At 41.7% G+C, this 13,735-nt stretch overlaps 1 protein-coding gene across 1 annotated transcript; it reads left to right on the forward strand.

The window, feature by feature from the left end:
* Window positions 1-936: 936 nt before the first annotated feature.
* p3h3 (prolyl 3-hydroxylase 3) lies at window positions 937-13,735 on the forward strand. Its single transcript, XM_084052055.1, has 16 exons — window positions 937-1,249; window positions 2,121-2,305; window positions 3,097-3,255; window positions 4,513-4,708; window positions 5,230-5,361; window positions 5,633-5,775; window positions 5,883-5,972; window positions 6,085-6,137; window positions 6,416-6,495; window positions 6,769-6,896; window positions 7,477-7,572; window positions 8,564-8,714; window positions 9,825-9,942; window positions 10,578-10,653; window positions 11,395-11,535; window positions 12,170-13,735. Exons 1-16 carry the CDS (start codon window positions 940-942, stop codon window positions 12,332-12,334), a joined length of 2,223 nt encoding a protein of 740 aa, XP_083908181.1. The 5' UTR covers window positions 937-939; the 3' UTR covers window positions 12,335-13,735.

Consider the following 13,735-nt stretch of genomic DNA (forward strand, 5'->3'; position numbering starts at 1 on the left):
TTTTAGCTATAGACCCCTTAACAGACGACGTCACACTGGCTGCACGCAGCCAGTATGCGCGCAACGAAACCCATTATATCAGGTCTCGTTAGGACGCGTCTCACTAGCCAACACACACAAGAGGGGGTTGGGGTGTGCTGAAACCAGTGCACCCCGAAACAGGTTGGGAATTGATTGCGTGAAACAATCACCTGTGCGTCCAGGCTCAATGTTAGTAAACAAATAATTGGTCTATTAAATCGAACTATTTTTTAAAGTATTATGGTGATGCCTGTTGAATTAAAAGAGCGGTGGCCTCTGGTGTCTGTATGCCAGTATTGCACTTCCATGTACAGCAGTGAGTGATCACCAGCCAAACAATGAAAATGCACTTTTAGGTCCAGTATGAAAACATAATTTAAAAAGGAAATGAAAGACGTCCTGTCCTGTCCTGGTCTCTGAGAATCAAAGTTTTCAATCTGAATGATAAATAGGGTGTGGTGGCTGTCTGTCTGGCATCAGATCTTGTCTGGATGATATATTTCCTCAAATCTTCTGGAATCTGGATAGCTCCTAGTCCCTCCCAGTGGTGGAAAAAGTACTCTTTTTTTTTTTTTACTTAAGTAAAAGTATGAATGCATCGCATTGTGAGCTTGTAGATCAGCTATTTTCAAATGGCCGAAATTTATATAGGGCTGAAGTGGTTAATATATGGTAATAATAATCAAAATCTACAAAGTAACTAGTTACTAAGTTTTCAAATAATTATAGTGGAGTAAAAGTACAATATTTGCCTCTGAGGTGGAGTAGAAGTACTGACATTTGGAAATACTCCACCAAAGGTAAAAACAATACCTCAAAATGGTACTTAAGTACAGTACTTGAGTAAATGTACTTAGTTACTTTACACCACTGGTCCCTCCTCCTCCTCCTCCCTCTCCTCTGGATAGTGTTTGGACCATGGCGCTGCACTCAAATCATGTCTCTGTGTACGTGGCGCTGCTGAACAACTTTATATTGTTACTGTGTGATGTGACCTTGCCCGCTGCAGCCGCCGGTAGCACTGGCACTTCATCATCTGTCTCGGGACTCTTGCCACCGTATGATCTGTTATATTACTCCGGAGTGCGGTCATACTTCTCTGAGGAGTGGGAGAGGGCGGCGGAGCTGCTGGAGAAGTCTATCGCAGCCAAAAACGCGCTGGCTCGGGTGCGAAGGCAATGCCACGGCGAATGTATCAAGGCCGGACAGGACAAGCTTAATAAACTAGGTACGGGGTCTTGTCGTGTGTGTGTGTGTGTGTGTGTGTGTGTGTGTGTGTGTGTGTGTGTGTGTGTATGTGTGTGCGCGCGCGTGCGTGCTTCACTCACGTACATCAGTTTATAATATGGCATAGATCAGTGGTTCTCAACCTGTGGGTCGGGACCCTATGGTCGGGATCCCCAGGGGGGTCCCCTCATGAAAATGAAGTGACTATTCAAGGACTTTTAAGACCTTTTATTTTAATACCTACAAAAAAAGACAGAAAAATACCATTACTGCATCAAAAGTAATCAACAAACTATTCTATAAATACTGGTCAAAAATTTGCCAAATTGACAAATAATATAAGAAAGAAGCAAAAAAAAAGGAAAATAGCCGATCTACAAGCTCATGCTAGGGGTTGCTTGCTAGCTTGTAGGTCTGCTATTTTCACAATATGTATCTGTGGAACCGAGTCAAACTAAATGTTATGCCTCAACTCCTGCAATTCCAAGAGCTTGTCAGGGTGGGGGTCTCCAGTTCAAACATGACTATTTTGGGGGGTCACGACCTGTAAAGGTTGAGAACCACTGGCATAGTTCGGCTACTACTACATCCCACAGTTCGAAATAACGTGAGGAGGACACAATAACGTAATGTATTGATCCTCCTAGTAGTTGGGCACTGTCCAGACGGACCAGACCATCGATGATCAATAGCTAATTTTGGATAACATACCGTCTCTAAACCAAAATGTGACAGAAGACATTTGGATAAAGTTTAAAACTCTAACCCCACATAATGCATTCCATAAGACTAATTGGTTGTTGGTAATATTGACTGATGAGCCATTGCATGAACTTCTAACAATATTGATGTTTCCCTTGTGGTTCCATCAGACACTGAGGAGGGGAGTGTGAGGGACCTGTGGGCTCTGGACTGGGTGCAGCAGAGGGCCGAGTGTGTGAGGTTCTGTGTTGGACGGGCTGTCAGCCCAACGGGACAGCTCCCTGTCTCTGTGGACATCGAGTATGAATTCATTAGCCGCAACCCCTACAACTACCTACAAGTCACATACTACAAGGTAAGTTTTCCGATAACCTCCCTTAAGGGCCGACTTTGTTGGGAGTATAATTATAGGTCTAAAGAGTATCCTGTCTTGTGTGTTTATCTGGAGCAACACACTGCAACACAAAATAATATGGCAACAAAAGCCACTGAATCCTGACTAGTCAGGTTCATTTGTTTTATCTGTCATTTACATGCTTACACATAAAGATGAAAATCATACTCAGGACCAGCAGTGTACAATATGTCTACTCTAAACTAAACTATCAATAATACTACTCACTAAATTCATGTTATAATATCGAATTCTTTATAGATGGCCAATGACCTATGCTATCAAAAGTTTGTAGTGGTATCACATTTGTATACATTAATTACCTACAGAGTGTAGGAAATGTACCACAAATACATTACATCACAAAACATCTCTTCCTACAATTTATCAGGGCAGGATACATTTTGTTTTCTCTCTTCATTTCAAAAATTGTTTTCTCTCAGTTTTCCATTCCTTCCTCTCTTCCTCCATTATGTCCCTCCATTTCTTCCTTTCTTTCTCTTTTGCTTCCTCCCTTCCTTCCTTCCTCCCTTCCTTCCTTCCTTCCTTCCTTCCTTCCTTCTTCCTACTTTTCCCCTGAAAACTGTTCAAGGAATTGAAGAAATCAAGTGTGAGCAGCCAAGCGGCTCAGTTACAAGCAGGCTCTCTTACCCAGAGCTTCAGAGGAGCTCCAGAGGACACCATAGATTTGTTTGTATGAAAGGTTGACAAGAGGAGAGACGTTTCAGCCTGTGCACTCATTTTCTCTGCAGTTGCAAAAGTTGCAGAAGGCTGCGTCTGCAGCTCACACATACTTTGTGGCCAACCCCAACCACCTGGAGATGAGGAACAACATTGAGAAGTACAGACGGATGGACACAGTGAAGGAGGACGACTTCCTGGACAGAGAGATAGAGGCAGAGAAACACTGGGTGAGGAGGACAGGAAATGGTCCACAGAGATTTGGAAGTCTACTCCCCTTTGTACATTTGTAGATTTATTTGTTTACCCCCCCCCCCCCACACACACACATACTGAACAGAATTGATAGTTTAATTGAAACATTAGAAACAATGAGAAAGATCAAACAAACTATAGAATGAAAAAGCAAATGAAATACATCAAGATAAGAAGCAAAGACACAACTATATTGGACAACAGAAACACCTCCTAATGGAAATCACTATAAAATAACATATAACATATAACGTATAAGTGAGAAGTAATGGAAGCGGGATCATTTGAAACGGAGTGGGCTTCGCTCTGGAGGTTTCATATGTTCTTAGCTATAGATCAAGACCATCACCCAATCAGTAATCCTTTTACAAAGTTGATTCAAAACAATGGAATCACACACCAACAAGCTCAGGACAAAACATTTGTAGTCTTAATACAGTGTCTGTGGATATGATATCCACTTCTCTCTCAGATATGCTGTCTGTGTATCCACTTAAACTTTCCTTTCACCCAGGTAAATGGCTGGGGCCTGAGGGAGCAAATACTGCACCTCGCCTCGTCTTTGATTTCTCATTCAGGCACACAGTACAAACCCATGGGATTTGCTGTACCCACACACCTACAGTACATGAACCCTAGTCTTGCGTTGCTAGACGATCATCTGGCAACATGAGACCACATGAACCCTATCCCTATGTTTAACACTAACTCTCAAGGGCGTAATGCACAGTTACTGCTTTGATTAAATTAGAAAAGTATACTGCTCAGAGACTGAGTGGGATGTAGGCTTAAACGTACTTAACATGCAACAAAGATCTCAAATGAATTGGAATGTTTAGTACAAATATTAAAGGGTCAATTACATTTGTTGTAATATTGGATATGTTCGCCACCTGTAGCTCACATGTACAATGCATGGAGATCCAATGAAGACATAAACATCCTTTTCCATCCTTGTTACTTACAGAATATAATATTACCTGTTATTGTTTACTGTCCTAGATTTCTTCTGTATAGCTTCTGAGTCTTAATCTCAAAGTTAAATGAGAAATCAGACCTTGCAGCACATCCATGTTGATTTCCGATGCTTTTTTCCCGTAATCTTTCTTAGTTCCTTCTCTGAAAACAGTGAATACTTTGAGTTTGAAAGGTGCCTTTTAAATAAAGATTACTTACTGACTTACTTTTCTGAACATATCTCTTCTTCCCCTCCATCCATCCAACATCCCCAGACTCTGTACGATTCTGCCCTCCAGTTTGAGGTGTCTTCTGACTGGGCCCAGGCAGTGGCGACGTGGAAGCAGTGTGTTAATGAGACCCTGAAGCAGACAACAGAGTGCAGGGTGCAGTGTGAGATGGCGTGCCAGCGCCTGCCTGAGGACAGAGGAGTGGACGCCGGGGACGGCAGTGTGTTTGAGAAGGCTGCAGGTACAATGGAAAAGTGCACACGAACAGGCCGAAGTCATTTTACGGCATGGCTCTGTAGGAGGCTACTAGCTATCTATATACTTATAGTGTAGACTAGAGACTTGCTCTGTGTGTGTGAGTGTGTACGTTTGTTTTTCCAAAGTGATCTCACAAACCGCTGGATCATTAAGTGCCCAGTTTCCTGTGTGCACTGCCAGTAGGCCAAGGAAGTACCTCCATGCATTTTTTCAACATATGTTTATATATTTGAAATATTCAACTTAATTATTTTAATAATAACTAGACCGGTGCCACCAGCCTACTCGGGAACGATGCCAGTCTGGAACAATGCAAGTTAGGAATGCATTCCCCACTCGGTTATGCAGTAGTCGTACAGACCCGCTGTACCTGTTAACACCCAATGCCCATATATGGAGATCTTTGTATCTGTCTGTCTGCGTTTGTCACTAACAGTAAAGTTACTCATCAGTTACATCAGTTACAGTTCTGCTTCATTCACGTGTTTGATCTCCTCCCACTAGCTCTGTCCCTCTCCCTGCTCTCCTGTCAGCAGTCCTGTGTGATCCAGGTCGCCACGCGACCCGGAAGAATTTCTGCTCAGGAGGACTTCCTGCCCACGCAGCTGGAGCATTTGCATATCGCCCAGTTCAAAGGTCAGAGTTCAGATGTCATATTCATAGTCAAATAGTGTAGTAATCACACAGTGCCTTGTTTAGTCTAGTAGTTCATCTGCATTGTAATAGACAGTATTTGCTCTGTGGGTGTGTGTGTGTATGTTGATGCACTATTTGTTGTACACCACAATACTTTGGTGTCTTCCTCATATCTGCGACTGTATTTGATCTCCTTGTGACAATGAATGCATTCCTTTTGTGAACCAGACTTTGTCCTCCATATTTAGCTTGTCTGGTTCTCTCCACACAGCTGGTGATGTGAGCGGGGCAGTGCAGACACTCCGCTCCCTCCTCCTGTTCTACCCCACAGATGCAGACAACCTGGGCAACCTGCAGCTCTACTATGACACACTAGGGGGAGACGCTGAGTCACAGGGCGCACAGCCTGCTCGGGTAACACCTTATACCTAAGCTGCTAAACTGAAAAAGATATATATATATATACATATATAAAAGTGAACCCTGTGTTTGATATTTGTGTTTCTCTGTCTGTCATACAGGAGATTGTCACATATGTGAGTCGCTCTTTGCAGGAGAAAGAGCTACTCTATTTTGGCATGGAGAATCTTGACTTCAGCTTCATTGACCCAGTAAGTATACTTTCCACTGGGTCAGGACCCCAAATAAGGGTCCCAATGTGAAATCAGTTACAAGTCACAGGCATATTGTTTTTGTATAACTTCAATACATGTTTCCATGTAGGATCTTTGGACTCCAGAGGATGTAGTGCCTGAGTCTCTGCGAGAAGCCTGGCGGTAAGTCACATAGGACAATCTATGTTTTAATCTGTATTCTAAGCAAGGCTTAAAGCAGAAAGGGAATTATGGAAACAAGGTAAAGCTTAATTTATATTTATATTTATACTTTGTTGCATAAGAACGAAATTACGAAAGTAATCTTTTTAATTATTTTCTTTTAATAACTGATAGAAAATCGGTTGTTTTCATCGAGTGACACGTTCTTGAATGAAGTATAAATGAGCCCTAACTCTTGCTGAAAAATTAATATCCTATTCCTCTGTATTGTCCTTCAGAGCAGAGAAAGCGAAAATGAATGAGAAGATGGAGGCGGGAGAGAAGCAGGTGGAGATGGATGACAGTGGGTTCTATGCAGGTAAGACACCTGCTGTCAGCCTTGTAGTTTTCAATCTCCATCCATAATTGATGAAGTAGCCATTAGAGGAGTCAATGCAAGCAGGTAGACCTAACTCTTACTACTCCATAGTAGCATCATGATCCTCTATCTCAATGTTCTCCTCGTATGCAAACTACAGAGGGTCAAGGTAGTCCCTATCCAATGATTGAGGCAGGACATTTTAATGATTAAATACCACTGAACAGTACTCTGTTTTCTTTCTCACTTTCTCTTTGTTTGTCCTCTCTCCAGGGGGTCCGATCCCTCAGGTGGGCGTGACCATCACCATGGACGATGACGCTTTGAATGGGACCAATCGCGTCGTACTGGACGGAGTGATGACACAGAAAGAGTGTGACGCAATACAGCAGTTAGCAACAGTACGATTGTTTTGATTATTTTAATTATTTAGCTATAATATCTCTAATTAATATCTCTGTCGAGCAGAAACTAGCTAACTCCAAAATGTTAATTTTTTGGAGTTAGGAGGTTTTGTTCATCATTGATAAGAACAGCTGAATGGACCTCCAAGCCCAACTAGTAAATAAATATGCACATGTGTGTATGTGCGTGCGTTTGTGTGTCTGTGTATGCATTGTTTTATTGGATCTTGTTTATTCGATACACTTATTTGTTTTAGTTCTTGCTCATTTGATTTTCCTACTTGTCTCATCTGTTTAAGAAAGTAGGTAGCTGATATTGCACTTTTACCTTAGCGCTAGGTATACTCGTAGTTGCTTGTTTTAGAAGAGAATGCACTTAAGACTTCTGGTGATTAGTAGTTTCGCTCCCTACCCATGTTGAATGCACTTATTGTAAGTCACTTTGGATAAAAGCGTCTGCTAAATGTAATGTAATGCATGCATGCATGAAAGCACGCGTATGTGTGCGTCATAGACGTGCGGCACCCACCTCAGCCTACATTAATTTCTCCATTCCATTTCCTATTGTCTCTGATAGGCTGCAGCATCAGCTGGAGATGGTTACCGAGGGCGACGGTCCCCACACACACCCCATGAGAAATTTGAGGGTCTGACTGTCCTCAAAGCTTTAAAGGTGTCTGAGAGAGAGAAATCATTTTGCACATATATAACATACTGGGATTAACATTTTAAATTGTATACTGTACCACTATACATTTTTTGGAGAGGACCCAAAATGTACTCATCAATATTACTGTAATTCTAAAAGATCTAAAATAAATATTAGCTAGGCTCATTTAAACCTATTACCAAAATATATAAATACTGTACAACCGGAATATGATTTATTGAAAATTGAAAATGAAAGCAGTATATACGCAGTATAGCCTACACAGAATAGTTTGTTTTGGTGACTAGGCTCTGATCTTGTGACTGCGTGCAATCATGCACCTTAAGCACTTAAACCCTTTATACTTTGTTGACAGGGGTCCCCCCGTATATTGCCCCCCACTATTTCCCTCTACACCAAATCTGTTAGCTGAAAATAGCCGTTCTGCTATTTTCGAAGGACGTTCACCTATCTTGGCCCAATGTTTGCCTATTATGACATGCAGAGAATACACTAGGGTTCTTGTGGTTAAAGCTTCGCAAGTGAGAGGGCAAAAGCCCAAAACAAACACCAAACAATTGTAGCAGCAGTGGTTGCAATCTGAGCAGTGGAGCAGGAACATTGTGTATTTCACAGTTTAAATAGAACACCTTATTACAGAGGCCATGTGTTGGATGTGTGTTATAGTGCAAAGAGTACATCACATGTCTAGCTGCTAGACATGTGATGTACTCTCTGCTAGACTCTAGCAGAGCAACTCGAGTGTACCTCATGTTCTTTATTTTGTCAATAAAGAACATGAGGTACACTCTATTGATAAGTATTAACTTAAATGGTCCTACTCATGTTCCATCAATTGTCCAGTAAAAGCAAATGTATAATTTTGCCTTTAAAGTGGTGTGTATCGTTGTATCAAAGCCCCTGCTCCATCTGAGGGCCTGTGAACCAGTCTCTGTGTCTATCTCCTAGTTTGAACGGGATGGCATAATGAAACTGTATCTCTGTCTCCTCCCAGTATGCTCAGGAGGACATGGTGAACCAGTCTGATGCCAGGTTGTTACATGAGCTGGGTGAGAGAGTGAGAACTGTGCTTCACTCCTACTTCAGGAGCCCTTCTGGACTCTTCATCACCTTCACGCATCTGGTCTGTCGCACCGCTATCACAGGTACAGTCTACACAGCAACCCAAACCATCTGCATTTTATGTTGGCCTTGTGTGTTCTGGAGTTGTATTGTGTATCTAATCAATGTGTCTCTTGGGTTTTATTATTTTTATTTCACAACAGTTTAAGCCCAAGGCAGATTTCCACATTTAAACAAAAGTGTTTAGTTTAGATTAGTTTAGTTTAGTTTAGTTTATTTGCACATGATTTAAAACACATAGTAAAACAAAAGTGGAAAAAGATAGAACAGCACATTTGAATGGAAAGAAACAGGGAAAAAAATGTAAACCTGATGTGCCGTAAAGGCCAAAAAAAGAAGAAGAAAGGACCACCGATCAAACCAATATAGACATTTATGGGTATGCCAATATGCAGGGTATGGGCATATACTAACGACATCAGGGATCTCCATACAGTATGTGGTCACAAAAGGGACACAGACAGATGTGTACAACATGTCAGGTACCCTGACACAGCCCCCAGCACTATGACTGAGGCAGCGGTGACTTGCGGTGACTTGCGGTGACTATGACTTGTGGCAGCGGTGGCCTAGTGGTTAGAGGGGCGGCCTTGATACCGGAAGGTCCCTAGTTCGATTCCCCAATTCATCACATCAATCATGAATCACCGCTGAATAGCCCTTGAGCAAGGCTTCCATGCAGGGTCCGGCTGGAAACAAGCTTCGTGCTTAGTCCGACACCCTGGGTAAACAACAAACTTTGCTTTGCTTTGCTTACTGAGACATATTGGTCGGATTAGCGGTGCTACGTAAGTGAGCGGCCGGAACACCTCTAGATGTGAGGGCTCAAAACCTCTAGTTGTGTATATATATATACAGTATGTCCACATACAACATACACGTACATACACATAACCATCAATATCATGTATTGAGAAACATACCCCCTTCATTGGTGAAATTTTAGCAACAGCTGATAGTTGTTCCATCAACAGTTTATGGGCATCCCTATCTACTTACTCATTCATGTACAGTATGACTCAATTCTTAGCTACCTAAAATGTCATTATTCACTGTTCTACAGTACAAGTGTTATGATTTGTGTATGTATTAATTTTTTATTCAATTTAAAATTACTTTTCTATTGTGTCCAGGGGACCAGGAGGGCAGACAGGACCTGTCTCATCCCGTCCACGTTGACAACTGTCTCCTAGAACCAGACACCAGACAGTGCTGGAGGGAACCACCGGCCTTCATACACAGAGACCTGAGGTACTAAACTGCTATTGTTTGCACAATTCTCGCTGCTGTAGTGCTAGTGCAGTACTGTTATGCCTTTTACCAGATGTGTACTGCTATGCCACACACACATAATATCCATTATTGTCCATGAATGTCCTAAGTTTATCGTTTCAGTTTGCATACAGAATGAATGAATATACACTGTAGGTTGTCGCTGCACCACATGCCAGCAAAATACTTGTATGAACCTCATAATTGGTCATAAAGTATCTCTGATTTTGATGTAATTAACAAATCATTTATTGTTGCAGATTAAATTAAATGTTGAAAACGTACTTTATTTTTCTGGGTTTTTTTTAACACTCACTTGTCTTGAAACAAATAGGATTTGATTTATTTCAAGACACAGTCTGTTACTTTAAGGAATTATTTGAAAGTGTAATTATTTTATTCTACCACATGAGATAATGATTTTAATTTGTGCAAATTAAGACAGGATACAAGATTGGATGCCTTCCAAAACTCATGTTAGGTTAATTAGCTACTTGGAGCATATTGTGTTCAATTTCACCCACAGCTGAGCTGGCATAGTATATAACGATCATACTGTACATATCTTGCCACACATTCATTGAAAGACTAACCTCAAACCCATTTCTTCACAGTGCCATTCTGTATCTGAATGACAACTTTGAAGGGGGAGAGCTCTTCTTCACAGACAGGGATGCAAAGACTGTAACAGTAAGTGGCTTCACCTTGATTGTTTTGAACCTTGATGTACTCAAGAAAAGTTGACTGGCTCTTTTTACCTGCTTCACATTCATACAGTTGCCTATACTGTTCTGCTGTTGGCTACTGAGCAGCTTCTCTGGAGTCGTTGGGGTGAAAGGTTAAACGCCTTGCTCTCTAGGGCAGGGGTCTTCAACAAGGGGTCCAGGACTTAGAGTTACTACAGGGGGGCAGCCAAATCTTTGTGTGATAACATTAGTCGAAAATAGCAGAGTTCACAACGCCTCACGGTGTGAGCTTGTAGATCGGCTATTTTCGTCAAAGAGGGAAGTTTAGAGGCAAGCCAAAGGTCAAGTTTACTAAGTATTGAGGGTTTAAGTGGTTAAATGTCTGAAATAAACAAAACAAAAACATACATTTACACAACACTGATGATTGTCAACGAAGCTATCTATTAAATCTGCATATTATGCAATATTTAGTGGGGGTCCCTGCTTCATCTCTCTCTCAGCTAAGGGGTCCTTGGCCGGAACATTTTTTAAGACCCCTGCTCTAGGGAGCACATCAAGCTTTCGCCATTCAAGAGCTTCTCTCCTTTGTCCCAAGTTTTCACTGCTTCGGTTGCAAAGTTTACTACTTTATGTTATATCTCTGTGCCGCTTGCTACATTCTGAGGTCTTCCATTAAAGCATTATGAACAGTTAGAAGACAATATATCAGCTCTTTGATCCCAGTTTTTGTCTCTGTCTCCAGGCCCAGGTAAAGCCCAGCTGTGGGCGTCTGGTAGGTTTCTCCTCTGGTCCAGTCAATCCCCACGGGGTTACTGCGGTGACTGCAGGCCGTAGGTGTTCGCTCGCCCTTTGGTTCACCAAAGACAAGCTTCACAGAGACATGGTGAGGAATAATAATACAGTAATAGATGAGAAGTGTGTTCTTCAAATCTCTATGACTTCAACCGTCAATATGACAATTGTATTTAGAGAACTGTATTTTGTGGAAATTAACTGCACTGTTGGATTGTGTCTTTGACCCATTGGATTGCTTGCGTATTGCATATACTGTTGGTGATAAATAAGTCATAAGCATATACATGTCATATGTGGACGTTTCCGCAGTAACACAGGTGTTTACTTAATGAGACTAGCTGAGTTCAAAATGCTAATTTTCATGGTTGTTTTCAAATGCTGTCATACATACAGTGCCCGTCATATATTGAATAAAAACAATATAGAGCTTCATTTAGCTAATACAATTTCTGCCATTTTTATCCTCTGCTATCCTGCAGAAAATGTGGCCTACCATCATTTGTTAAAATGTTGTGCTGTTTCACAGTGGTCTCAGTTCAAATGGTCAATATCTAATCTTATGAAAAAACCCATCTTAAACTTTTCTCCCAACTCTTTAACTTTAGTTTTTCTTTAAACTCTCTTGGTTTTCATTTGACATTCTGGGATACTGTCTCCTCGTTTCATAGCGCCCACTGGAAATCAATTTTAATCTACCGCCCCACTACCTTCTGTCACTTTAGGAGCGAGAGGAAGCTGAGGCCCTGTGGGCTGCAGGCGGGCAGAGCGTGGTGACGCAGGAAGAGGAGGGAGGGAAGGGTAGCAGTGGTGGCAGGAGTGGACGGAGCCAAGGGTCACCAAAGGACAAGAACCGAGGGAGGGTTACTGGGGCCAAGGATGAGTTGTAAGAACCGTGAGCAGAACAGAACTGATGGACTGAACCGCACCAAATAGGTTGACATTTTCACACAATGAAAAGAAAATGTTTGTTTTTATGTGAGTGGGCTGGACCTGTCAATGATGTAATTTTTAATATGCTTGCCTCCATGCTCACATACTACACCGTAGACTGTCCGTGTCTTTCTCCTTCCCTGTGCTGGCCTCCTCTCAGCTTTCAGATCTATCACAATGATAAAACACGGTCAACCTAGAGGTGTGCACAGTTGAGCCGGCCAGTGAAATGCCAAACTTCAATGTCAATTAGCATCATTATCATAGGTCATCTGGGAAACTTAATGTGGGGAAGTGAGACAAGCTTTCAAATGCAATCAGTGTCATCCTTCTACGATGAATAAGTATAACAATGTGTTGATCAATTATTGACTTTCTTGACCTCGACCTACAAATTTCACAAATTGTCAGATAGTGAGCTATAGATCTAATGTATGAAGTTTAATGGCCTTGTGATTTGTGATGATAGAGGAGGAGTAATTGCAAACAGTATTATACAAAAAGCAGCCTCATTACAAAGGTTTTGGTGTGGACTACTTTGTTTTTTTACTTTCTTTCACTCAACTCCTGGTTGTAACTTTTCATTTATTTAGACAGAGTTCAGGTAGTTGGGGAGTTGAAGTACAGATGGAACAATCTATCAAAACTCAATATTCAACCAGTGACGGGTGTGAAAAAGCCATTCTAGGGCAGGGGTCTTCAAAGTTTTTCAGGCCAAGGACCCTTTAGCCAAGAGAGAACCAAGGACCCCCACTACATATTGTATAAAATTGCGTTGCAGATTAAACGTTTTCATAGACTGCATAGATAGCTTCATAGACTTGTTTGACAGCACTATCATCTGTGTAAATTGCTGATCTACAAGCTTGCGTTGTGGGCTTGTAGATCTGCTATTTTCAGCGAAGATTTCCCCCAGAATAAGCATGCTAGGGTTCAAGTAGTTCATGTGAAGAAGAAAAAAGGTCCTTTCACTCAAACAATTGGCAGCCCCCCAACTCCGAGTAACTCCGAGAACCCCCTAGAGGTCCCGAACCCCCTTACCTGTTGAAGACTCATGTTCTAGGGGATTTAGGAACATACATCCCCGATCATAAACATCATGAACTTCTGTCTGTTTCTACACCAGTGATGTCAATTTTCTCTCTTTCTCGAGCCCCCACCGTCCTCCCTTTCCGTTTCACACAACATGTGCGTTTGTATATACAGTATGAGTAGTGAATGAATATCTGTAACAGTGTCTCCCTCTCCGGTGTAAATCATTTGTGCATTTGCATCCGTAGCTCTATTGTATGTGCCTTACTGTATATAGTGCAAAAACGGCTACACTGCTACTGAACATGAATGGAATAAAAGAAGAA

This window comes from Gymnoscopelus microlampas, assembly GCF_963454915.1.
Source record: "Gymnoscopelus microlampas genome assembly, chromosome: 3".
Taxonomy (NCBI): domain Eukaryota; kingdom Metazoa; phylum Chordata; class Actinopteri; order Myctophiformes; family Myctophidae; genus Gymnoscopelus; species Gymnoscopelus microlampas.